Source organism: Petromyzon marinus, chromosome 61 (assembly GCF_048934315.1).
Source record: "Petromyzon marinus isolate PM22_M1 ecotype Great Lakes invasive population chromosome 61, UKy_Petmar_22M1.pri1.0, whole genome shotgun sequence".
Classification (NCBI taxonomy): Eukaryota; Metazoa; Chordata; class Hyperoartia; order Petromyzontiformes; family Petromyzontidae; genus Petromyzon; species Petromyzon marinus.
This window is the reverse complement of record NC_133727.1, coordinates 9,308,108-9,333,893: the sequence shown is the minus strand read 5'-3', so window position 1 is coordinate 9,333,893 and position 25,786 is coordinate 9,308,108. Positions and strand designations below refer to the sequence as shown.

Genomic DNA, 25,786 nt, shown 5'->3' with positions numbered 1-25,786 from the left:
TGTCTGACATTGGCTCCGCTGCTGTTCATAGGCCACTACTCAGGTAGTACCCCCCCCCCCACTACTCAGTTAGCACCCCCCCACTACTCAGGTATTACCACCCCCCCCACTACTCAGATGGCCCCACCCACTACTCAGGTGGCCCCACCCACTATTCTTGTAGCCCCACCCACTACTCAGGTGGCCCCACCCACGACATAGGTTCGCCCTGTCCACTGCTCATGTCGCACCGCCAAACACGACCTGCCGATCGACTCACTGTTGCGGACCCATTTACACGACTGCGTGGACATAGGTGGAGGGATTAAAAGAAATTAGCAACATCGTTTCAACTGCCGTGTAGGGAGATCGGACCGGCGGCCTCTGGATTACTAATCCAGACCGCGATTACAGCAGCAGCGTCGTGACAACTCTGGCCAGCTTTAGAATTGGTCGTGGAAATGTGGGATTAGAGAAGGGACGAGACTGTCTGGTAGGACAGACAGTCTCGTCCCTTCAGACCAAGGGGTTGGGAACCTTTTTGACTAAGAGAGCCATGAAAGCAAAAAATTTGGAAATTTATTTCAGTGAGAGCCATATAATATATTTTAAAAGTGAATTCAACTAAATGTCAGTATAATAAGCCTCTGAATTTATTCTTTTAAATAATGTTGTTATAACACTCACCATTAATGCGACTTCTGGTGCTGCATGGATTTGCTGATGTCTTTGTAGTCGGGTTGGTACTTGGTGAGGTTAAGCTTCATGCAAGCGTTGAGGCTTTCATCCGTTAAACGTGATCGTAGGTTGGACTTGATGTTTTTAAGATGTGAGAATGACTGCTCACATGCATACGTAGATCCAAACATGGTCAATACAGCAATACTCACACGCTGCAGTGTGTGGTATGTGACAGGAAGCGCGTTCCAAGTTTTGAGAATCAGCTGGTCTTCGGGTTGGAGTTTTTTCATTTCTGTCCACATGTGCTTGCTCGCCAACTCCGCTTTCTGTCGTGTGATTCTTTCCAAATCTTCATTCAGTGACTTGAACTTATTCACCCACATGTCTGAGGCCTTCAGGTCAGCCACTTCTGCTTCAAAATCTCTGACGGAGACACCAGGGATGTAATTCAGGTCGGCTGTGTTCAGTGAACACTCGTTTGGATGGGTGATGAACTTAAAAAGACGAGTGTGCTCACGAAATTCTCCAAAGCGTGCTTTGAAGGACTGTAGGAGACTGGGTGTGCAGCCAGCTAGCTGGTGGAGATCAAGGTTTTGAATGGGCTCACTTGCTGTGCATGCATCTTTAAATTGGCTCAGTTTTTCAAAATGTAGTAAACGACCTGTTTCAAGATCCGTGATGAAAAGCTCCAGCTTGTTTTCAAAAGCAAATACAGCTTGTTGAAGGGATAACACTGTATTTCCAATGCCTTGCATTTTCACGTTGAGCTGGTTCAGATGTTCAGTCAGATCTACGAGATAGTAAAACTTGAGGAGCCACTCGGTGTCGGCTAGCTCAGGATGCCCGACGCCTTTCATTTCAAGGAAAGTCCGGATTTCGTTCAGGCAAGCCGCAAAACGGCTAAGCACCTTCCCTCTTGACAACCAACGCACATTGCTGTGCAAAAGCAGACCAGGATAGTTATTTACAACTTCATCCAGCAGTGTTTTAAACTGGCGATAATTTAAGGCTCGGGCAACAATAAAGTTGATCACACGAATGACCAGCGACATCACTTCGCCACACTGCCTGTCACACATCTGAGCACAAAGTGCCTCCTGGTGTATAATGCAATGGAAACTTAGGATGGGTCTATTTTCATGTTCACGGAGAAGCGCCACAAATCCTTTGTTTTTCCCCACCATACACGGAGCACCATCAGTACACACTGAGAGAAGTTTATCCATAGGTAGACTTTTTTCTTGAGCAAACTCCATGAAAGACTTGAATAAATCCTCACCTCTTGTGGACCCTTTTAATGGCAGAACAGCAAGACTTTCTTCGCGCAGTGTGTCACCAACAGCATATCTTGCAATCACGCTGAACTGCGACAAATGGCTCACGTCTGTTGACTCATCCAAAGCCAGAGAAAAGAACGGCGCTGCATTTATGTCCTTCACTTGCGTTTCCTCCACTTTGTTTGCCATCACGATGGTACGATCATGAACAGTTCTTGCCGACAGAGGCATGTCTTGTATCCGTTTGATTATCTTGTCTTTGTTCGGAAGATCATCAAAAAGTTCATTGGCTACATCCAGCATGAACGTTTTAGCATACTCGCCATCTGTGAATGGTTTTCCGTTCCTCACTATTGCTAAAGAACCAGCAAAGCTAGCCGAATTATAGTCACCTTGCCGGGTCCATACGCGGAGTTGCTGCTGGCTAGCTTGCACCCTGCTCAGAAGCTCTTGGCACGCTTTCTTTCTGCTGTCTCCCGCAGGGTATTTTGATGCAAAGGTAGCGTGGCGCGTGTCGAAGTGCCGCTTTACATTCGACCGTTTCAACAATGTAATTTTGTCATTGCAAATTAGACACACCGCAGAACCCGCTCTCTCCACAAAGGCGAATTCTTCGGTCCATTCGTCCTGAAATGTACGATACTCGTCGTCTTTTTTTCTTTTCGCCATCTTCTTCGTCGAAGGGTTAGCTTTGAGCTAATGACCGAGCAGACGCAGTCTCAGACTGATTCAAAAGGGGGCGTTTACCTGTTTTACCCAGCAACGGCAAACGTAGGCCAGTATCATCCAATTAAAATAATGGACAATTGCTCCTGCAGCCCTGAACAGGACATGCGCAGTGAAAAATCGATGGATGGATTAAAACAAGTGAGAATATTTTGTTTTATCTGCGAGCCATATGCAATCATCAAAAGAGCCACATCTGGCTCGCGAGCCATAGGTTCCCGACCCCTGCTTCAGACTGTCTGGTAGGACAGACAGTCTCGTCCCTTCACCTGATGAAGGCCGCTTGTGTTGTGGCCGAAACGTCGTGAGAATATTATTGTGTTATTTTATTTTATCAATTTATTATTTTATTCTCATTCTACGTGACTTTACCGAAAGAACCAAAGAAGGGGCAGCTCGCCGAGCAGTACTCCCAGCTGGCGAGCAACCTCCAGAAAAACAACCTGGAGCTGCAGGTACAAACGCGGAGGAGAAGCTTTCTTCGCAAGCACCTGTTTTAATAATCGGCTGTGAAGTGCGTCAGGGCGTGCCGGGCAGACTGGAGAATGACCGGAGTTTGCGTGACGGTTTACGTTCCTTGACAAGATCAGCAAGTTATTGTGGTTCATTTGTGGCAAGCACTTTGTGTGTAACGAACGCGACCTTATGTATTCGTTCGGCAACCGTATCTTTGTGTTCTGCGCTCGTGCGTGAGCAGCAGTCCCTGGCATCCGGCACAGCTGATTCGCTGAGCCTGCAGGAAATGAAGCGAGCGTTGGAGGCGGCGCGGAGCGAGTGCGAGTCTCAGCAGCGTAAGACCAAGTCGGTGCTGCAGCAGCAGAGGCAGCAGCAGGAGCAGCACCAGGCACAGGTATAGCGACAACTATGGCAGCTGATGCCCTTTAACGGAGCAGACGGAGAGACGTTGTTGTTGACATTTTGCTCCTCCGTGAAACCGAGACGGTGACCGGCTGTCATGCAGATCGGGAGAGACAAGGACAATTGTCAATTTTAGAATGTTAAGATGTTGTTCAATAAGATTTAAACGGGAAAAAAGCAACGGATGCAGTTTCAGGCGAATGAAGGGAGGCTTCTTAGCCGGGCGGTTGTGGCGACATGCCTCCGATTAGCACGGTTGGCTATGTACGGTGCCAAAAAAGTTCTACATACATACGTAACACCTGTGTCACTTTACAGCAAGGCCCTGAGTTGGATTCCCGACTCGGGTGCCTTCCTGTGTAGAGTTTGTATGTTCTCTCCCCATGTTGTACATGGGTTTCCTCCAGATTCCCCAGTTTCATCCCATTGCTAAAAAAAAAGTACAATGTAAACGGAATCGGTTAAACATCTGAATGCTTAAAGATTACCTGCAAAACACTCAATTGGAATTGCACATAGCAATCATAGCTCCCTGCTGGCGTATTAGTGCCTCAGGTCACACGGCAGGCCACTCTTGCAAATGAGACTTCCCCTGGTCTCTTGAGTTCTTACCTAGTTAAACAACATAAACTTTAACTGGAACTCACACTAACTGGCGTGGTGAAGTGTAGTCATATAAACCCCCAATGTGACGTGGCAACGTTCCCATCCAGCAGTGGAATGATGCGCACCACGTTGGCGGTGTCTCGGGTGGCGACGTTACGGATGGTAGCGGCGTGGACAATCGAGTGATCCGTTGATTTGATTTAGATTCTCAATCTCATCTTGCGTTCCGTTTACGATCGTTTCAGCTCATGTCCCTGAAGTCGGAGAGGGAGTCTTCGAACCAGGCGTCGATTGAGGAGATGCGACGCCACTACGAGTCGCAGCTCGCTGACCAGGCCGCCGAGAGGGACAGGGAGGTGTCCAGCATGAAGGTGATGCAGAGGTCACGGGGTCAGGGGTATGGAGACAAGGACCTGGAAAAAACACAGCTCAAACGACGCAAACGTTTCTATGAACTGGAATTCCTCCTGCAGCGGGGGGTGGTGTGGGGGGGAACCCAGGGCCCATGGCTAACACACGGCCAACAGCTTCACGTCACGCGTTCTGTGCGCGGTCACGTGAGGGCTACCACTTGAAAAGGGCCCACAGCCATATTTCCACCACTGCAAGCATACTCTTTGGTTCTATTCGGTAAAGTCACGTAGGTAAAAAATAAAACAACAAAAATCACGACGTTTCGGCCACAACACAAGCGGCCTTCATCAGGTGAAGGGAACAGACTGTCTCGAGGACAGCGCTGGAGTGAAACACAGCCACGCTCAGACCGCGACCTTTAAGCTGTGTGCGAAGAAACAAGGTGCCTTGACAAAGGAATTAGCATAAAAATTAGCGTTTGATTGTACATGCGGGTGAACATGCCGGTTGGCGAGGGGGGGAGGGGGAGTTTACCTATTGATGGTGTGAAAAGGGAATTTTTTTTTAAGAGCTGCCAAAGTTTGGGGTACCACTACTTGAAAAATATACTGTACCATTGAAAATTAGTTTAATGTTTGGTTCGATTTAGAACATCTTTCCAGTGGTTGCTTAATTTGAAACCATCTTCTCATCTTAGCTGCAGCGGGTGGACATCAGAAGTGGGCAGTATTTTTTGAGCTGCCAAAAACTGCGCCACTGATTTTGTCGCACTTCGTTCACTTCCGTCGCTGCAACGGCCTCTTGCCCATTACCCTGTCAGAGTCCTATTCAGCTCTTTGGCTTCTCATGACGTGACTTATTTTTAACGGGTAAAGTATTCAGAGTCATTTGTCCGAGCCAACTTGCGTTTTTTGCTCCGATCCCGATTCGCTTTCATTACATCGCTTTGGCCACTTTGGTGACCCAAGGGGTCGCACACGGCGAGCGAGTCTCTAATCCTGCTCTCTTGAAGTCTCACTTGCCCGCTTTAACAAACATGAACGTGAAACGCGATACATGATCTGTTTGAACACAATGGGATATCGAATAGTAAAGGCTTAATCCAGCAAAATAGTTTTACATTGAATAGGTTATCCCTGTAAAAAATAATGACAGTCCCGATTTCGCATTCCGCTTAGTTGGAGTCGTTTGCAACGAACGTAGGAGTGGCACGTCCGCACGTCTAGACGCCATCGGCTAAACGCGATTCTCCTTTCTCACGAAGGCCTCGATTAAAACGGTACCGACTGTGCACCCAATCTTGAACTAGTGAGAGAACAGATGGCTTCTCTGTCATTGTCAGTGCTTTGGATTCACCACTCTGGGAATTATTTAAATTACACGCCACATCACATATCACCTTATTTTATCCACATTTTTAGGAAGCTGTTCATAGGATCATGGAAATATAGGGTCCAATAATAAAGGGTTATTGTGGATGGAGGGCATACATTGTTTCTCACAACCGAAAGAACCAAAGAGTATGGATTCCTGCAGTCAGGAAAGTTGTGTGCGTGCATGTGTGTGTGCGTGTGTGCGTGTGTGTGCGTGCGTGTGTGTCGATGGGTGGAGAGCGGTAGTGTGCGCTACAAACCCAGCGACCCGAGGTCTATTTCGATTCCTGCTCAGAGCTAACACCAATGACGATTATCTGAACCGATCCTGTGCCTTCCCTAGGTCGACTCGGCCTCAAATGAGTACCTGGTGCGGTGCGTAAAACATCGCCACTAGGGAGACAAAGCCCGATAGGCATGGTGCTGGCCACCCACCCCTTCGTGTGCCGTGTCGGCCTTCATAGGTGCTTGCTAATAGCACTTTCCCCAACAATCTGTTAAGGCTAAATGGGGGATTTTTGTATTTGTGTTGCTGAGTGGACAGCTGAAGTGTAGCGGTTAGCGCATTGCGCTATGAACCCGGCAACCCCAGTTCAATTCCCGCTCACGGCCACCACCAGTCACGATCATTTGAACCTGTCCTGGTTCTCCCCTAGGTCGACTCAGATTCAAATGAGTACTTGGTGTGATTTGTAAACATCGCCACTGGGGAGTCAAAGGCGGCCGGGCGTGGTGTTGCCCAGCCACCCCATCGTGTGCCGTGCCGACTTTCATAAGGACATCTCCCGGACGTCTGTGAAAAAGAGTTTCATAGCTCATCGGATTTCTCCCAGGAGAAATAAAGAACCTGAGAGATGCTCGCTTAACAGCACTTGCTGTGACAGTCTGTTAAAAGGGGGGTGGATCTTTGTCTTGTGCAGATGAGGATCGAGAGCTTCCAGCAGCAGAGCCAGAGTTCGAGCCAGGGCAGTGACCAGCGCCTGGCTGAGCTGCAGCGCACCATCTCCCAGCAGGAACAGATCATCGCCACACTCCGCGAGGTGACACACGATCCCTTTCTTTCGCACTACATTTCCGTTGTCAAAATAAGAATAGGTGTTTACCCTTTCTGGAACAAAACAGGAGGTGTTAAGATGTTCAAACACTATATAGAAACCTTTTACAAGGAATGAAGTCTGCATTATAACCACACGTACTTATGGTGAACATGCAAACAAACATGCTCTGATAATTATATACATTGACACTCCATATATCATCAGAGCATGTTTGCGTGGTTGCTTCTGAAAAAGGCATCTATTTGGTATTTGAACATCTTAACACCTATTTAATTGCCAGAAAGGTTAAAACCTATTATCATTATTCATACTTTGATACAGGCAAAGATATGTGCCATAGATGTCTCCATTGTTGTCTTCTCCACCGTTTATTTTCTATTTTCCACCCGATTGTACTGGGTGGCCATCGCGTCACGGAGCAGTAGGGGAGCAGGATGTGACCACGCTATGTTGGAAGAGAAAAAAGTAACGTTGACTTTGTTTAACCCGATGGAAATGCAAGAGACCCAAGGGTGATGTCTCATTTGCGAGTGACCCAGGGCGTTAGTCTGCCAGTTGGGAGGCGACGATTGCCACTACCTACAATCCCAGTTGAGTCATTTGCGGTGTAAATTTTTGAATTTGGTAAAATGTGGACTCTGAAGCTGGTGGCACACAATGCGAATGACGCAGGGGGATCGTGAACGTCCACTTTGAGCGATGCTGGCGGCGCGTGGTATAATTCCGGCAATTACTTCGTCCTGTCTGCATCCTTAAACCCTTAACCATCCTCCACCTTAACCTTCCTAACCTCGCCATCCTCTCCCTTTCCCTATCATTACCTTTCCTTGCCATCCCTTCCCCTCCCCAACACTCAAACTCCAACCCTTTTCCCCATCAGCCAATATTAATGTAAAATGTATCATTCTTGATTTAAAGCTTTCGTGACTGCAGTAATTCATATTCTTAGTTCTTTCGGTAAAGTCACGTTGAAGGGAAACAACAAAATAATATATTGTATTATTTTGTTGTTTCTTGTCAAGTGCTTTGACAAAAATGCAACGTAAAATCCTTGATAAAATGAGAAATACACACCGCAGTAATAATTATTACTGGTAATTATTGCTGTGGTAATTATCAGTAATTATTACTGCCAGCCCTAATAATAATTAGAGCGGGCCGCTGGATTCAACTACGAAGCTCCACAACAAGTGGTGAATGCACTGCTTGCGAGGCCATATCAATGCCCTATAGAAGCGGATATCACAAAGCTACCTCCACCAACCACAAAGTAGCCCCACAGCTGCCTATGATAACCTGCCGTGCATGGTGATCGCCCATTCCAGCACTTTCCAGGCTCAACTGTGCTCGACGTCCGAGATGTGATGAGATTCGGTGCATTGCAGGTGATTTAATTATCGGACATTGCTCTATTAAGACAATGGGATGACCAAGTCAAAATAAACAAAACAGAACTTAAAGAGACAAAGAAAACGTAATTCTTGAACTAAATCATGGCTCCAAATGATGCTAATAATTACTCTTGTTGAATTGCCGGAGAGGTGAATTGTTACGGAGTCTCAAGATTCTCTTTCCGGAAGGGTCCTGCGAAGTTTTTTTCACTGGAGGGGAGCGATGTCGCTACTGCTCCCTGCGATCCTAATTGAGTAAATTTTCAGGTATTTTTCACCATTCAGATATTTTGGCCAATACCGGTTACACTGTGCGATTATTTTAGTTATGGGAGGAAACAAGGAGAAACCTTCGGAAATCCATGCAGAACAGGGGGAGAACATACAAACACAGAGGGGCGTCCGAGTCAGGAAATTAACCCGGGTGCTTCTTGCTCACGAGGCGCAAGTGTTACCACGACGTTGCTACCATGCCGCCCTACATGTGTGAATTTGTGTGTGTGTGTGTGCAGAGGAGGTGCTCGCTAACAACACTTGCCTCAACAGTCTGTTAAACCTAAACGGGGGATCTTTGTCTGTGCACAGGAGCTGGAGAGGTTGAGGATGTCCATGAGCCAAAGGTCGACCATGGAGTCGTCCACCGTGGTGAACACCGCCGTCAAGTAAGGGCCCCGTGGCTCCTGCAGCGAGTGCCAATTAAATATAATGGGTGCCACAGCGACGAGATGTTATCTCCCTCGCCTGGTTTGCAGGCGGTCGTGGGTTTGATCCTGACCCTGACGCTTGCTGTGTAGTTGGTGTTTGAGTGTCTCTCTCTCGCCGTGGTCGTGTGGATTTTTCTGCGGGTCCTTTGGTTTGTCCCTCCACATTTAGAATCGTGCATTTAAAGGATTTGGTGGCTGTGCATTTCCACATGATACGCCACTTCATTGAGCTATCCTTTGTGTCCAGGTCACTTGTGAAAACAAGCGATGTAGCTCAGTTGAGGCCTTTCCTGATGAAATAAAAATAGTTTGGTTTTTAGTTTAATTCTCAACGGCGCTGCGACCCCGGCCGCTCGGACCGAACCCCACGAGCACCGTCCTCCTCTCCGTGACCGCCGCTCTTTCTTGCAGGCGGGAGACGGAGTACCCGTACCTACGCCTGGTGCCCACGTACGGAGAGTGCGTGTACAGCAACTACTCCGTGCAGGTGAGTGCCCCTCCCACCCCCACTCTCCCCTACTCCCCCACAATGGTTCAATGTGGGGGGTGGGGGTCTTGTTGTTGGAGCTCCTTCCTCTGTGTGTGTCTATATGTGTCTGTGTGTTCATCGGCAAAGTAGGGGGCACAGGTGGAGCATCTGCCAGCCATCTCAGTCAGTAAACCCATAGCACTTCACGTGGTCTGAAAGTCCACAAAGCCTGGCACAAGTGATGTGGTGACGTCACCGCCACTTAGTTGCAAATAGAGGTTGTTATTGATGTTGTTAATCGGCAGTGGTGATGTAGCGGTTGGAGCGCTGCGGGCCCAGTGACCCGAGTTCAATTCCCGCTCATGGCCAACACCAGCGACAATTATCTGAACGGGCGACTTCGCCTCAAGGTGTAAAACATTGCCACTGGGGAGGCAAAGCAGGTAGGGTATGGTGCTAGCCACCCACCCCTTCGTGTGCCGTGTCGGCTTTCATAGGTGCTTGCTAATAGCACTTTCCCCAACAATCTGTTAAGGCTAAATGGGGGATTTTTGTATTTGTGTTGCTGAGTGGACAGCGGAAGTGTAGCGGTTAGCGCATTGCGCTATGAACCCGGCAACCCCAGTTCAATTCCCGCTCACGGCCACCACCAGTGACGATCATTTGAACCTGTCCTGGTTCTCCCCTAGGTCGACTCAGATTCAAATGAGTACTTGGTGTGATTTGTAAACATCGCCACTGGGGAGGCAAAGGCGGCCGGGCGTGGTGTTGCCCAGCCACCCCCTTCGTGTGCCGTGCCGACTTTCATAAGGACATCTCCCGGACGTCTGTGAAAAAGAGTTTCATAGCTCATCGGATTTCTCCCAGGAGAAATAAAGAACCTGAGAGATGCTCGCTTAACAGCACTTGCTCTGACAGTCTGTTAAAAGGGGGGTAGATCTTTGTCTTGTGCAGATGAGGATCGAGAGCTTCCAGCAGCAGAGCCAGAGCTCGAGCCAGGGCAGTGACCAGCGCCTGGCGGAGCTGCAGCGCACCATCTCCCAGCAGGAACAGATCATCGCCACGCTCCGCGAGGTGACACACGATCCCTTTCTTTCGCACTACATTTCCGTTGTCAAAATAAGAATAGGTGTTTACCCTTTCTGGAAAAAAACAGGAGGTGTTAAGATGTTCAAACACTAAATAGAAACCTTTTACAAGGAATGAAGTCTGCATTATAACCACACGTACTTATGGTGAACATGCAAACAAACATGCTCTGATAATTATATACATTTACACTCCATATATCATCAGAGCATGTTTGCGTGGTTGCTTTTGAAAAAGGCATCTATTTGGTATTTGAACATCTTAACACCTATTTAATTGCCAGAAAGGTTAAAACCTATTACCATTATTCATACTTTGATACAGCCAAAGATATGTGCCATAGATGTCTCCGTTGTTGTCTTCTCCACCGTTTATTTTCTATTTTCCACCCGATTGTACTGGGTGGCCATCGCGTCACGGAGCAGTAGTGGAGCAGGATGTGACCACGCTATGTTGGAAGAGAAAAAAGTAACGTTGACTTTGTTTAACCCGATGGGAATGCAAGAGACCCAAGGGTGATGTCTCATTTGCGAGTGACCCAGGGCGTTAGTCCGCCAGTTGGGAGGCGACGATTGCCGCTACCTACAATCCCAGTTGAGTCATTTGCGGTGTAAATTTTTGAATTTGGTAAAATGTGGACTCTGAAGCTGGTGGCACACAATGCGAATGACGCAGGGGGATCGTGAACGTCCACTTTGAGCGATGCTGGCGGCGCGTGGTATAATTCCGGCAATTACTTTGTCCTGTCCGCATCCTTAAACCCTTAACCATCCTCCACCTTAACCTTCCTAACCTCGCCATCCTCTCCCTTTCCCTATCATTACTTTTCCTTGCCATCCCTTCCCCTCCCCAACACTCAAACTCCAACCCTTTTCCCCATCAGCCAATATTAATGTAAAATGTATCATTCTTGATTTAAAGCTTTCGTGACTGCAGTAATTCATATACTTAGTTCTTTCGGTAAAGTCACGTTGAAGGGAAACAACAAAATAATATATTGTATTATTTTGTTGTTTCTTGTCAAGTGCTTTGACAAATATGCAACGTAAAATCCTAGATAAAATGAGAAATACACACCGCAGTAATAATTATTACTGGTAATTATTGCTGTGGTAATTATTAGTAATTATTACTGCCAGCCCTAATAATAATTAGAGCGGGCCGCTGGATTCAACTACGAAGCTCCACAACAAGTGGTGAATGCACTGCTTGCGAGGCCATATCAATGCCCTATAGAAGCGGATATCACAAAGCTACCTCCACCAACCACAAAGTAGCCCCGCAGCTGCCTATGATAACCTGCCATGCATGGTGATCGCCCATTCCAGCACTTTCCAGGCTCAACTGTGCTCGACGTCCGAGATGTGATGAGATTCGGTGCATTGCAGGTGATTTAATTATCGGACATTGCTCTATTAAGACAATGGGATGACCAAGTCAAAATAAACAAAACAGAACTTAAAGAGACAAAGAAAACGTAATTCTTGAACTAAATCATGGCTCCAAATGATGCTAATAATTACTCTTGTTGAATTGCCGGAGAGGTGAATTGTTACGGAGTCTCAAGATTCTCTTTCCGGAAGGGTCCTGCGAAGTTTTTTTCACTGGAGGGGAGCGATGTTGCTACTGCTCCCTGCGATCCTGATTGAGTAAATTTTCAGGTATTTTTCACCATTCAGATATTTTGGCCAATACCGGTTACACTGTGCGATTATTTTAGTTATGGGAGGAAACAAGGAGAAACCTTCGGAAATCCATGCAGAACAGGGGGAGAACATACAAACACAGAGGGGCGTCCGAGTCAGGAAATTAACCCGGGTGCTTCTTGCTCACGAGGCGCAAGTGTTACCACGACGTTGCTACCATGCTGCCTTACATGTGTGAACTTGTGTGTGTGTGTGCAGAGGAGGTGCTCGCTAACAACACTTGCCTCAACAGTCTGTTAAACCTAAACGGGGGATCTTTGCGCACAGGAGATGGAGAGGTTGAGGATGTCCATGAGCCAAAGGTCGACCATGCAGTCGTCCACCGTGGTGAACACCGCCGCCAAGTAAGGGCCCCGTGGCTCCTGCAGCGAGTGCCAATTAAATATAATGGGTGCCACTGCGTCGAGATGTTATCTCCCTCGCCTGGTTTGCAGGCGGTCGTGGGTTTGATCCTGACCCTGACGCCTGCTGTGTAGTTGGTGTTTGAGTGTCTCTCTCTCGCCGTGGTCGTGTGGATTTTTCCGTGGGTCCTCTGGTTTGTCCCTCCACATTTATAATCGTGCATTTAAAGGATTTGGTGGCTGTGCATTTCCACATGATACGCCACTTCATTGAGCTATCCTTTGTGTCCAGGTCACTTGTGAAAACAAGCGATGTAGCTCAGTTGAGGCCTTACCTGATGAAATAAAAATAGTTTGGTTTTTAGTTTAATTCCCAACGGCGCTGCGACCCCGGCCGCTCGGACCGAACCCCACGAGCACCGTCCTCCTCTCCGTGACCGCCGCTCTTTCTTGCAGGCGGGAGACGGAGTACCCGTACCTACGCCTGGTGCCCACGTACGGAGAGTGCGTGTACAGCAACTGCTCCGTGCTGGTGCGTGCCCCCCCCACCCCCACTCTACCCTACTCCCCCACAATGGTTCAATGTGGGGGGTGGGGGTCTTCTTGTTGGAGCGCCTTCCTCTGTGTATGTCTATATGTGTCTGTGTGTTCTTCTTTGGTTCTTTCGGTAAAGTCACGTAGAATGAGAATAAAATAATAAATTGATAAAATAAAATAACACAATAATATTCTCACGACGTTTCGGCCACAACACAAGCGGCCTTCATCAGGTGAAGGGACGAGACTGTCTGGAGGACAGCGCTGGAGTGAAAAAGCCACGCTCAGATCACGACCTTTAAGCTGTGTGAGAAGAAACAAAGCACCTTGACAAAGGAATTAGCATATAATTTAGCATTGAAATGGCTGAGTGATTAGCTTGTGACTGGTCACAGAAATGGATATGTTAAAGTTAAAGCATACACATCCACAAAGGCACCCCTTGACAAAGGAATTAGCATAGAATTTAGCATTGAAATAGATAAGTTAAAGTATACACATCCGCAGAGGCACCCCTTGACAAAGGAATTAGCATAGAATTTAGCATTGAAATAGCTGAGTGATTATCTTGTAACTGGTCACAGAAATAGCTATGTTAAAGTCAGAGCATATACATTCACCGAGGCACCTAGTACAAATCAAACAGGAAAATTTAGCATTGAAATAACTAGGCGAATTTAGCATTGAAATAACTGAGTGATTAGCTTGTGACTGGTCACAGAAATGGCTATGTTGAAGTCAAGGCCTATACATCTGAGCTATTCACAGTAACTGGGTATACAATACAATATAATGAATACTACATAGTGAACCAATAAAAAACTAAAATATAAATTACCTCAATGTTATCAATAAACTCTATTCTCCAATCAGCTAAGCTACCAACAATAAGTCGTTATATATCACAATGCTATATGGCGAAAAAATGGGTGGATTCTTACCCTCAACTTTAGCGACACGGATAGCTACGGGTCCCGTTCAGACGGACGAGTTCATCCATGGTCGGAACAGAGGAGGGGGAGAGAGACAGCTGCGAGGCGCTGTTATACTCCATGTTGTAAACCATACCATTTACCGTGGTGTGAGAGGTATTAAGAGTCAATTCCAGCGAAAGAGCTGTGGTCTGAAGGTCATCGTAAAATAAAATTAATTAAGAACAGAAATGGTTTAAAGCATCTTTCCAATGGTTACTAAGCCAGAATCCATCTTCTCGGTTGAAATTGTCTCTGTGCTTGTATATGTGAATGGCCTCATGAACGAATCTCTCATGGTAGCCGGTTGGTTTGCAAATAACCTCCGTCTTGGAGAAGTCAATGTCACGTGAGCCCACTGAATCATAACAGTGATCTGCCACGGCAGAGGAGTTCGTTCCACCGTGTTTCAAGTCTGCTTCATGTTCGCGGATGCGGTCCGAGATATGTCGTTTGGTTTCTCCAATGTAGCTACTACCACAGAGGCACTTTAGTTTGTAAACGCTCGGGTACTGTATGTCTGGAACAGCATCATTTACAGATGGAACTAGATCACGGATTTTATGTCCTGTGTTGAATCGGACCTGGATCTTGTGTTTATTCAGGATTTTGGAGATCTTTTTAGTGACCCCTGCAATGTAGGGTAAGGTGATGGTTTTGAGTGGCTCCACAAAAGGATCCTTCTTCATAACTGGAGTGATGGCTTTGCGGATTGTGTAGTCGGAGTAACCATTAGCCCTGAGAGCCTGGTGTACGTGCTTGAGTTCACTGGTAATATGTTCCTGGTCGGAAATGCATTGGGCTCTATGGTATAGAGTCTTGATGAGGGAGTTCTTCTGGGATGGATGGTGGTGGGAATCCGGTTTCAAGTAAGCATCTGTACTGTGTCTGTGTGTTCATCGGCAAAGTAGGGGGCACAGGTGGTGCATCTGCCAGCCATCTCAGTCAGTAAAGCCATCGCACCTGGGTCTGTCCTGTGACCTCCTGCCAGCAGGCGTTTGACACTTCACGTGGCCTGAAAGTCCACAAAGCCTGGCACAAGTGATGTGGTGACGTCACCGCCACTTAGTTGGAAATAGAGGTTGTTATTGATGTTGTTAATCGGCAGTGGTGATGTAGCGGTTGGAGCGCTGCGGGCCCAGTGACCCGAGTTCAATTCCCGCTCATGCCCAACACCAGCGACAATTATCTGAACGGGCGACTTTGCCTCAAGGTGTAAAACATTGCCACTGGGGAGACAAAGCAGGTCGGGTATGGTGCTAGCCATCCACCCCCTCGTGTGCTATTCCAGCCTTCATATTTTCCCACAAACAGCACTTGCCCCAACAGTCTGTTTAGGCTATATGGGGGATCTTTGTCACCAGCAGTGCCTATCCTTCCTCTCACTGCGCCACACATCAGCATCGTTGTCAACCTTCTGTCTAAAAATTTTTCTTTAATTTACTCTCCTGCACCTCCGAATGTCATTTTCAAGTCCAATGTGTGCGCGTTATAAAATGAGCCATGACTGAATGAATAAATAACCCTCTGATGTATTTTCTTATTGATATTGATGACTCATAGATGTGACTTCCTTGGCACTGGTACCAACTCGGCTTTGTTTGCTTCCCACCTCTCCCTGTGGTTGAGTCCCATGACTAAGGGGAAGACCCAAGGGGCAGATGGTGGGAGACCATCAGGGGCATATTTTGGAGGTCGCTGAGTGCCTCTCCTGCGCAGAAGCTGTGAGATCTGGCCAAGCGTAGAGAACGTTGGCCGCGAGGTGCAGCGGTGGCGTCTGCGGCTTTGGCCACGATGACGTCTCGATCTTTGGCCTTTCCCCCGACCCCTTCCGCAGAACGCCGGACACCACGGAGACAGCAGAGTCGCGAGCGAGAAAGCGACCAAGACCGTCCGATTTGCAGAATCCGAGAGAATCTTCTAAGGGGGAAACGCACGGTGCCACGTCCACATGCGGGAGCGCAGACTCACCAGGAAACACCTTTCCCCAATGGTCAGCAACCAGAATATCAACTTGGCATGTATGGGTAACCCTCTAAACACAACAACAACGGTTGCCGTTTGCCCGCTAAGTGGCGGGGATGTCACCACGGCGTTTGTGCGAGGCTCGGTGCACTTTGAAGCCATCGCGTGAAGTGTCAAGGCTTGCTGTGGCAGACCCATAACACCTGGGTCTGTTCTCAGGTGTTAATGGGTTAATTCTACACATGAGCACACGCAGCTACGTACTCAAATGCATGCACACGTCCTCGGGCACACACTCACGCACGGATGCACAGGTTGCTGGCCAATGTCACTCTTCAACGTGCACAGAAGCACCGCAATGCTTTTGGTGCAGGTTAATTGGGTTTGGGTTTCTGAATTTTCTTAATTATTGTTATTATTTAGCTTTTTGTACACTTTAATGTGTTAACAAAAAAATAATTCCTTTTATTAATTTGTTAATGTTTAGTAGTTTAGTCAAAGAATAACATCATTTTGGGGAAACTGAATGTCAGGTGAGTGGAGACGCATTCAATGGCACTTGGATGATCTCAGTTAGCTACGTACAGCGCGAAGGAAGCTCAACGTGACTTTACCGAAAGAACCAAGAAGATGGGTATATACTTCTACACTCCCGCCAGCTCCACCGTCTCGTTCATCCCAACCTCGGGGGTGGAGGGTTGGCACCGGATTCGGACGCGGAGAGAACTCCGCACCCCCATGGCCTGCACAGTACCCAGTGGCACGAACCGCGAGTCCTGCCCATAAAAGGGCTTGACGTCTCAAGCCCTTTTATGGGCAGGGAGCAGTGGGCGCGAGACCCCTCCCCCCACCCCAACCGGTGGAGGGGGGGTGGGGGCGGTGTCTCCGTGGTCACGTGCGTGGCGGTTTTTATTTTAAAATGTTATTACCTCAGAGCCGAGCGCGCGCCTTGCTATGAACGTTTTATTATTATTGTTTAAATGTGCACAGTATATAACGAAATTTAATGTTACAGCTAATTTGCAAAGAAAGCGGGCCGCTTGTGTTAAAGACGTTGAGTTACATTTCGACAAAAAAAACCCTAAATAATAATATAGAACAGTCCCTGAGGAAAATATAAACAACAACAAAGACGAGCAGACAAGTGTGGGGCCGTCCATAAATGACGTCACGCACCTGGGGGGGGGGGGTCAGACATTTGTGACGATGTGTGACGAGGGGGGAGGGGGGGTGGTTGAGAAATGTGACGTCACATCAAAATGCGCAACTTTAAATAAATATAGACACAACACGTTCTACTTAATTAAATGGACTTTGTAGTAAATGTTTTCTCCTATAACATCAGAGTGCAGCACCACATTAAATACGCACAACAATGACAATAGTTTAAAGCGATTTGAAGCATGCTTTATATATTTTTTTTGGGGGGGGGGGGAGCAGCACTTTGTGACGTCATATTTGAGGGGGGGGGTCTGACTTTTTGTGACGCCGTGTAACGAGGGGGGGGTCAAAAAAATCGTCCAAAATCGCGTGACGTCATTTATGGACGGCCCCTGTCTGTCCTACACGGATGTCTCTGGACGCACACTCTTAGTTTCGTACACCCCTCCTCCACCCGACATAGCCAATGAAAGTTGTCACGTCGTGAATAACACAACGCTGCCAGTGTATTCATGCGTGAGCAGCAACGGCAACGGCCACGCTAAAGAGAAGTCCACACAGCACCCTGAACAATCGAGTTCCCCTAGTAGAGGTGGAGAGTGGGGTTCAAAACGCCGGTCTATTACGTAACAAGCAGCGTGGCTGCAGTAGCCCACGTGACCGTGCTCTAGGGGAACGCCCCCACCGGAACTTGCGGTGACGTCACGTTCACGTGACCGTGACGTCACTCTTGCGACGCCACTCGGGGACAACGGCCAGACACGCGCAGCAGCTCGCAAGCAAGGATGGGGAATTCCGAGGTGTTGCTTGAGCTCCTCTGGCGAATGTTGTACAACTGGATCAGCACTGTAGGAGGAGAAGAAGGAGATGTCGTTGAGAATCCCTGCGACAGCTGCCCTTGCGAGCTGCCCCCAAAAGCTAACCCCTCCACGGGCATCGACGCAGTGATGGCTGCAATCTTGGCGTTCACGGCAGCGTCCGTGATGTTCTGGGCCGTGCTCTACTTTTATGTCAACAAAAGCTACAGTAAGTGCGTATATCGGTCTTGACGTGAGTCGTGAGTCTTAAGGGCTATGTGCGAGTCTGTGTTTGTGTGCACCTCAGTGGCTCTGCGTGTCTAAGTATATATGTGTGCTTCTATGTGTCCCTGTGCACATCTCTCGGTCTCAGTGTGTGTCTATGTGCACCTGTAAATCTCTGTGTAAGGGATTCTATCATCAGTCTATGTGTGTGTCCATGGGTCCGTGTGCGTGTTTATGTGGGGAACGGTGGGGTAGCGGTTAGCGCGCTGCGTTACACACCTGACGACCCGAGTTCGATTCCCGCTCATGGCTAACACCAGTAATGATTATCTAAACCAGTCCTGGCCCTCCCTGAGGTCGACTTAGCCTCAAATTTGTACCTGGTACAGCGTGTAAAAACATGGCCACTGGGGAGATAAAGGCGATCGGACGTGGTGTTCGCCACCCACCCCCTCATATACGTGCCGGCCTTCATAGGTTTTCGTTATCTGCACTTGCCCCAACAGTCTGTTAAGGCTATATGGAGGATGTGTCTTTTTTTCCGTGTCAATGTGTCTCTGAGCGTGTCAGCGTGCCTCAGAGCGTGTTTATGTGTCTATGTGTCTATGTGCTTCTGTGTGTGTCCATGGGTCCGTGTGCGTGTTTATGTGGGGAACGGTGGGGTAGCGGTTAGCGCGCTGCGTTACACACCTGACGACCCGAGTTCGATTCCCGCTCATGGCTAACACCAGTAATGATTATCTAAACCAGTCCTGGCCCTCCCTGAGGTCGACTTAGCCTCAAATTTGTACCTGGTACAGCGTGTAAAAACATCGCCACTGGGGAGATAAAGGCGATCGGACGTGGTGTTCGCCACCCACCCCCTCATATACGTGCCGGCCTTCATAGGTTTTCGTTATCTGCACTTGCCCCAACAGTCTGTTAAGGCTATATGGAGGATGTGTCTTTTTTTCCGTGTCAATGTGTCTCTGAGCGTGTCAGCGTGCTTCAGAGCGTGTTTATGTGTCTATGTGCTTCTGTGTGTGTCCATGGGTCCGTGTGCGTGTTTATGTGGGGAACGGTGGGGTAGCGGTTAGCGCGCTGCGTTACACACCTGACGACCCGAGTTCGATTCCCGCTCATGGCTAACACCAGTAATGATTATCTAAACCAGTCCTGGCCCTCCCTGAGGTCGACTTAGCCTCAAATTTGTACCTGGTACAGCGTGTAAAAACATCGCCACTGGGGAGATAAAGGCGATCGGACGTGGTGTTCGCCACCCACCCCCTCATATACGTGCCGGCCTTCATAGGTTTTCGTTATCTGCACTTGCCCCAACAGTCTGTTAAGGCTATATGGAGGATGTGTCTTTTTTTCCGTGTCAATGTGTCTCTGAGCGTGTCAGCGTGCCTCAGAGCGTGTTTATGTGTCTATGTGCTTCTGTGTGTGTCCATGAGTCCGTGTGCGTGTTTATGTGGGGAACGGTGGGGTAGCGGTTAGCGCGCTGCGTTACACACCTGACGACCCGAGTTCGATTCCCGCTCATGGCTAACACCAGTAATGATTATCTAAACCAGTCCTGGCCCTCCCTGAGGTCGACTTAGCCTCAAATTTGTACCTGGTACAGCGTGTAAAAACATGGCCACTGGGGAGATAAAGGCGATCGGACGTGGTGTTCGCCACCCACCCCCTCATATACGTGCCGGCCTTCATAGGTTTTCGTTATCTGCACTTGCCCCAACAGTCTGTTAAGGCTATATGGAGGATGTGTCTTTTTTTCCGTGTCAATGTGGCTCTGAGCGTGTCAGCGTGCCTCAGAGCGTGTTTATGTGTCTATGTGTCTATGTGCTTCTGTGTGTGTCCATGGGTCCGTGTGCGTGTTTATGTGGGGAACGGTGGGGTAGCGGTTAGCGCGCTGCGTTACACACCTGACGACCCGAGTTCGATTCCCGCTCATGGCTAACACCAGTAATGATTATCTAAACCAGTCCTGGCCCTCCCTGAGGTCGACTTAGCCTCAAATTTGTACCTGGTACAGCGTGTAAAAACATCGCCACTGGGGAGATAAAGGCGATCGGACGTGGTGTTCGCCACCCACCCCCTCATATACGTGCCGGCCTTCATAGGTTTTCGTTATCTGCACTTGCCCCAACAGTCTGTTAAGGCTATATGGAGGATGTGTCTTTTTTTCCGTGTCAATGTGTCTCTGAGCGTGTCAGCGTGCCTCAGAGCGTGTTTATGTGTCTATGTGCTTCTGTGTGTGTCCATGGGTCCGTGTGCGTGTTTATGTGGGGAACGGTGGGGTAGCGGTTAGCGCGCTGCGTTACACACCTGACGACCCGAGTTCGATTCCCGCTCATGGCTAACACCAGTAATGATTATCTAAACCAGTCCTGGCCCTCCCTGAGGTCGACTTAGCCTCAAATTTGTACCTGGTACAGCGTGTAAAAACATCGCCACTGGGGAGATAAAGGCGATCGGACGTGGTGTTCGCCACCCACCCCCTCATATACGTGCCGGCCTTCATAGGTTTTCGTTATCTGCACTTGCCCCAACAGTCTGTTAAGGCTATATGGAGGATGTGTCTTTTTTTCCGTGTCAATGTGTCTCTGAGCGTGTCAGCGTGCCTCAGAGCGTGTTTATGTGTCTATGTGCTTCTGTGTGTGTCCATGGGTCCGTGTGCGTGTTTATGTGGGGAACGGTGGGGTAGCGGTTAGCGCGCTGCGTTACACACCTGACGACCCGAGTTCGATTCCCGCTCATGGCTAACACCAGTAATGATTATCTAAACCAGTCCTGGCCCTCCCTGAGGTCGACTTAGCCTCAAATTTGTACCTGGTACAGCGTGTAAAAACATCGCCACTGGGGAGATAAAGGCGATCGGACGTGGTGTTCGCCACCCACCCCCTCATATACGTGCCGGCCTTCATAGGTTTTCGTTATCTGCACTTGCCCCAACAGTCTGTTAAGGCTATATGGAGGATGTGTCTTTTTTTCCGTGTCAATGTGTCTCTGAGCGTGTCAGCGTGCCTCAGAGCGTGTTTATGTGTCTATGTGTCTATGTGCTTCTGTGTGTGTCCATGGGTCCGTGTGCGTGTTTATGTGGGGAACGGTGGGGTAGCGGTTAGCGCGCTGCGTTACACACCTGACGACCCGAGTTCGATTCCCGCTCATGGCTAACACCAGTAATGATTATCTAAACCAGTCCTGGCCTTCCCTGAGGTCGACTTAGCCTCAAATTTGTACCTGGTACAGCGTGTAAAAACATCGCCACTGGGGAGATAAAGGCGATCGGACGTGGTGTTCGCCACCCACCCCCTCATATACGTGCCGGCCTTCATAGGTTTTCGTTATCTGCACTTGCCCCAACAGTCTGTTAAGGCTATATGGAGGATGTGTCTTTTTTTCCGTGTCAATGTGTCTCTGAGCGTGTCAGCGTGCCTCAGAGCGTGTTTATGTGTCTATGTGCTTCTGTGGTTCTCCGTGTAGGTGAGTATATTCATTTCAGTGTGTGTATTGGCCTGTATGCACATACATGGGTCTCATTCTAAGTCAATGGATCTCTGCAAGTCTAAGTGTCTCTGTACACATCTATTTGTCTTGTGAGTTTTAGGGTCTATGTGCATGTCTGTTTGTCTGTATGTATGCACGTGTGATGGGGCAGTTGTAGAGAGAGTTTGAAGTTTCTGTATTTGGGCAGTCTGCTAATAACCAACTTGAGTTTGGCAGCCATGGTCTCAATCTGACTTATTCGAGCAGCATTATATTTTCATGAGCTGTGTAAGATACCTAGCCTGTGACTCCATACAAAGCTTCGGGTCTTCTTGGCCACAGTTATAACCTCCCATCTCTATTCTTGAGAAACGTGGAGCCTTCTAAAGGAATATCTGGGCCTGGTTTTGATACATTCAGGCTGTCCGGTTGTGGAGAGACACTGGATTGTGCGAGCTCACAGAACCTTTTAAAAATCAAGACACAGTCCCATCATTGAGCTCCTCCAGAAATCGAGGCTGCGTTGACTGGGTCATGGAGCCCAGTCAACTGGACCTGGACCGTACTGAGACGGAGCACAAGGCGGGGCGCAGGCATTGACTCAGAAATGATAATATTTTGCCTGTTTCAGCTGCACCTTCATTTAATACAATAACATATTCGCAGGCATGTTACACAATTGTCCTTACGTTTTTCTCCCTCGTTCCATTTGCGAGATCCGTAAGATGACCGACTCTTGCATCTTAACACCTGTTTTATTGCCAGAAATAGTAAAACCTATTCCTATTTTTCTTCCTTTGATACTGGCAAAGAGGTCTCATGATATAGCTGCTCGCCCCGAGCTATAAATGCTCTGATAGGGCATTGTCTTTGTACTATTCGCCTTTTTGCGTTCTCTGGTCTAATACTGGTGAGGCTAGGCCATAAAGAAGACTGTCTCTGGTGTAGGCCAATCAATGTCAAAGACTATATTATCAGAGGATGTTTGTTTGCATGTTCTCCACAAGTATGTGTGGTGAATGCAGACTTGATTCCTTACGAAGTTATCTATTTGGTGTTTGAACATCCTAACACCTGATTTAATGCCAGAAAGGGTAAAACCTATTCTTATTTTTTCATACTTGTGAATTATGTATGTAGATATATATTAATAATCCGCCACTACACTTTGGTGGCAGACCTGCACTGCTACCCAGCATCTCCGCAGGTGGCAGATAGTGTAAGACCTTCTGTGAAGGTTAGCTGCAAAATAAGCAGCGGCCACCCTGGCGGATAAGCAGTTGTGTACCAAGCAGCGACAGCACCACCTGGGTGTGGTTAGGACTGTAGATTCCAATGCTTTTCCTCTTAAAAGCGACATATACCCTTTAACTATGCTGTGACATGGCGAGTATAGGCCACCATTATAATAAGCATACCATGGGTTAACAAGTCCTCAATAGCAGAGCAGGAGGAAGAAGATGTTAACATCTCAACAGCTGTGAAGGCGGACCAAGACAGCAGCAGAACGATATCTCCAATCGTATTGATCTCCTTACCATTGCATTCATTGTCCCGTTCTATCAAGAACTGCGTGGAAGCTGCTGTACAACAGCTTCTCCACAATAAAATAAATCACGTACAGGCGTGTTTCATTAAAGGAACAATATCTTCTGGCACATTCAATACAATTCTTTGGCGACCAGCTAGTGACGACGGGAGCACGATTGTGAAGTCTGGAAGCTTCTAGCCACAAACTAGCACAAAGGTGCAGCTACAAGATGGTCGTCTAACACTCGGTGGAGAAAAGAGTGTGTTTCTGTAACTGCGACTAAGCAGTCCTTTTTAAGGATCCACTCTCCTCACCCCACGTGGGGAACGGGCTAAAAAAGTTTCCCTAAACAGTCTGTCTCACTCTTTTCCGACTGGATAACCACATTCAGAAGGATCCCCATTACTGCGGTGGAAACAAAACTATCAGAATCAGTGAGCGCCTCATCCTCAAAGTGGTGGGGAGCCAATATTCCACTGTCATCAGCGCATATGCCCCGACTCTTCACTCCAATTATGAAACCACAGAGGAATTTTATGCCAATCTTGACCAGGTCCTTTCTCCCGTTCCCGTGGGAGACAAACTTATTCTGCTCGGTGATATTAATATCAGAGTTGGAAGAGACTTAAACCTCTGTAATGGAACCATCGGCAAGGAAGGAATGGATAAAGTCAATTCCAACGGCATCCTCCTCTTGACTAAATGCACGGAACATGGACTCATCATCATCAACACCCTGTTCCGCCATAAAAACAAATATAAAACATCATGGCATCATCCGTGATCGAAGCACTGACACTTGATAGATTACATCATTGTCCATGCCCGAGATCGCAAAGATATCTGCATCACCCAGGCTGTTCTAGCAGCTGATGATTGCTGGACTGATCATCGACTCACCTGCTCAACCATGTCCATACAACTGGCTCCCAAATGACGGCTGCTTTGGAAGAGATGCCTACAGAATTTTAACATTGAAGGTCTCAAGGACTCGATTAAGCAAGACCTCTTCCGCCAATGCCTCAATGAAAAGCTGTCAAACTTCATTCAGTGGGAGGATGAAGGCCGTTAGAGAAAGTGCTTCAAGGATGTCCTCAAGGACAACATGAAGAAGTGCGCCATCGACACCAACTCATGGGAGTCTCTTGCCCAGGATCACCTCAGGTGGAGACAGAGTCTATTTCAAGGAGCCAAACATTTTGAAACTCAACATCAGGAACAGGAAGAGGAAAAGCGGGACTGGTGGAAACAGCACGCTGTAGCCCGACTTACTAACGCAGTTCCACCCACCACTATTTCTGGACACGTGCCCAAGTTGCGGCAGAATCTGTCGATCCCAGGTTGGTCTCTTCATCCATCTTTAGACCCACAGAAAATCCAACTTTTATATGGAAGATAACCATCCTCGATTGCGAAGGAAAGCCTATGATGACACTTGTGTCCCTGGTTCCATTGAGAAGGATGCAGTTGGGTTCATATTTTCACTTCCACCACAGCGTTCCTGCCCCTATTCTCCGCTATATGTGACTCAGTCTACGGGCCTCTGAGTCTGTGGGTTTGTATGTGCAACGTTAGTTCATGGGCTTCTGTGGACAGGCAAGATATTGCTATTACAAAGCCGTAATTGCCACAGCCCTAATGTGTTATATGTAATTTTTGGTGTGACTGAAATTATGTACATTATATAAGCAATATAGTTTGAAGAGTTGCGATGATTAGAAGGCTCATGTAGAGGCTAATGTTGACCAAACTGTCGATGATTTTCCTGCACCCAAGGATACAAACGGGAAAATGCGGAGCTCCATCTGCAGTTGGAGATGATGCGTCGACAGCTCAACGAGCTGGAGAAAGCCACGGCCACGGTCTCCACCAACACCACCACTGCCTCCAACGCCACCCTGGCAGCCACATGCAGTTCCGCCGCCACCACCAGGGATGCTGCTGGGAGATGCATCGACACCCCCACCCCGACTGCTTCTGGCATATTATTCACCCCCACCACAATAGCTGCTGGCAGCTCCCTCACCGTCACCACCACCCCGGCTGCTGCCTGGAGATTAATCGCCCCCTTTACCACCACGGTCGCCACATACAGATCCAACCCCCCGGCTGCTGCCACGAGATCTAACGCTGCCACCCCAGCTGCTGCTGGCAGCTCCCTCACTGCTACCACCAACCCAGCTCATGCTGGTAGATGCACCACTCCCTCCCCAGTTTCTGCCGGGACATCCACCACCATGAACATTGGTGCCACCACCACCGCCTGTGCCAAAGTCAAAAGGATCGCCAAATTGCGTAATTTTATTCGAGAACTCCAACGGTCGGCTACTACTAGAAGATTCACCGCCGCTACCCCTGCATCTGTCGGTCGATCCACCGCTACCACCCCTGCATCTGCAGGCCGAACCACCTCCACCACTCCTGGCTCTGCATTTGTCAATATCCCTTGAGAAATAAACTGTTGGACCCTGAGGTTCTTGCCTTTCGTGTAGTCATTACACTTTTGATGTTTTGCT

General features: G+C 48.2%; 2 protein-coding genes across 3 annotated transcripts in view; both read left to right on the top strand.

Annotated features, from left to right (window-relative positions):
- Positions 1 to 511: 511 nt before the first annotated feature.
- LOC116955735 (uncharacterized) lies at positions 512 to 25,742 on the top strand. Of its 2 annotated transcripts, XM_076053523.1 has the most exons (11): positions 512 to 3,118; positions 3,361 to 3,513; positions 4,373 to 4,498; positions 6,775 to 6,894; positions 8,889 to 8,965; positions 9,419 to 9,494; positions 10,431 to 10,550; positions 12,539 to 12,615; positions 13,069 to 13,144; positions 15,958 to 16,113; positions 25,047 to 25,742. In XM_076053523.1, the coding sequence occupies exons 2-10, from the start codon at positions 3,406 to 3,408 to the stop codon at positions 16,042 to 16,044; spliced, it is 867 nt and encodes a 288-aa protein (XP_075909638.1). In that variant the 5' UTR covers positions 512 to 3,118; positions 3,361 to 3,405; the 3' UTR covers positions 16,045 to 16,113; positions 25,047 to 25,742. The 2 variants fall into 2 exon arrangements, with proteins under 2 accessions (XP_075909638.1, XP_075909639.1); XM_076053524.1 differs by lacking the exon at positions 10,431 to 10,550.
- Positions 17,647 to 25,786, top strand: part of LOC116955731 (uncharacterized) — a 28,963-nt gene continuing 20,823 nt past the window's right edge. Inside the window, exon 1 of the mRNA XM_076053521.1 lies at positions 17,647 to 18,272. Within this exon, the coding sequence (XP_075909636.1) occupies positions 18,255 to 18,272 (18 nt within the window). The 5' untranslated portion in view covers positions 17,647 to 18,254. The remainder of the gene's footprint in view (positions 18,273 to 25,786) is intronic.

Coding starts and splice junctions, on each gene's coding strand:
- LOC116955735 (XM_076053523.1), top strand. CDS start 3,406: ATGAAGCGAGCGTTGGAGGCGGCGCGGAGCGAGTGCGAGTCTCAGCAG. Junction 8,966..9,418: donor GTGGTGAACACCGCCGTCAA/GTAAGGGCCCCG, acceptor TCTTTCTTGCAG/GCGGGAGACGGAGTACCCGT. Junction 10,551..12,538: donor TCATCGCCACGCTCCGCGAG/GTGACACACGAT, acceptor CTTTGCGCACAG/GAGATGGAGAGGTTGAGGAT.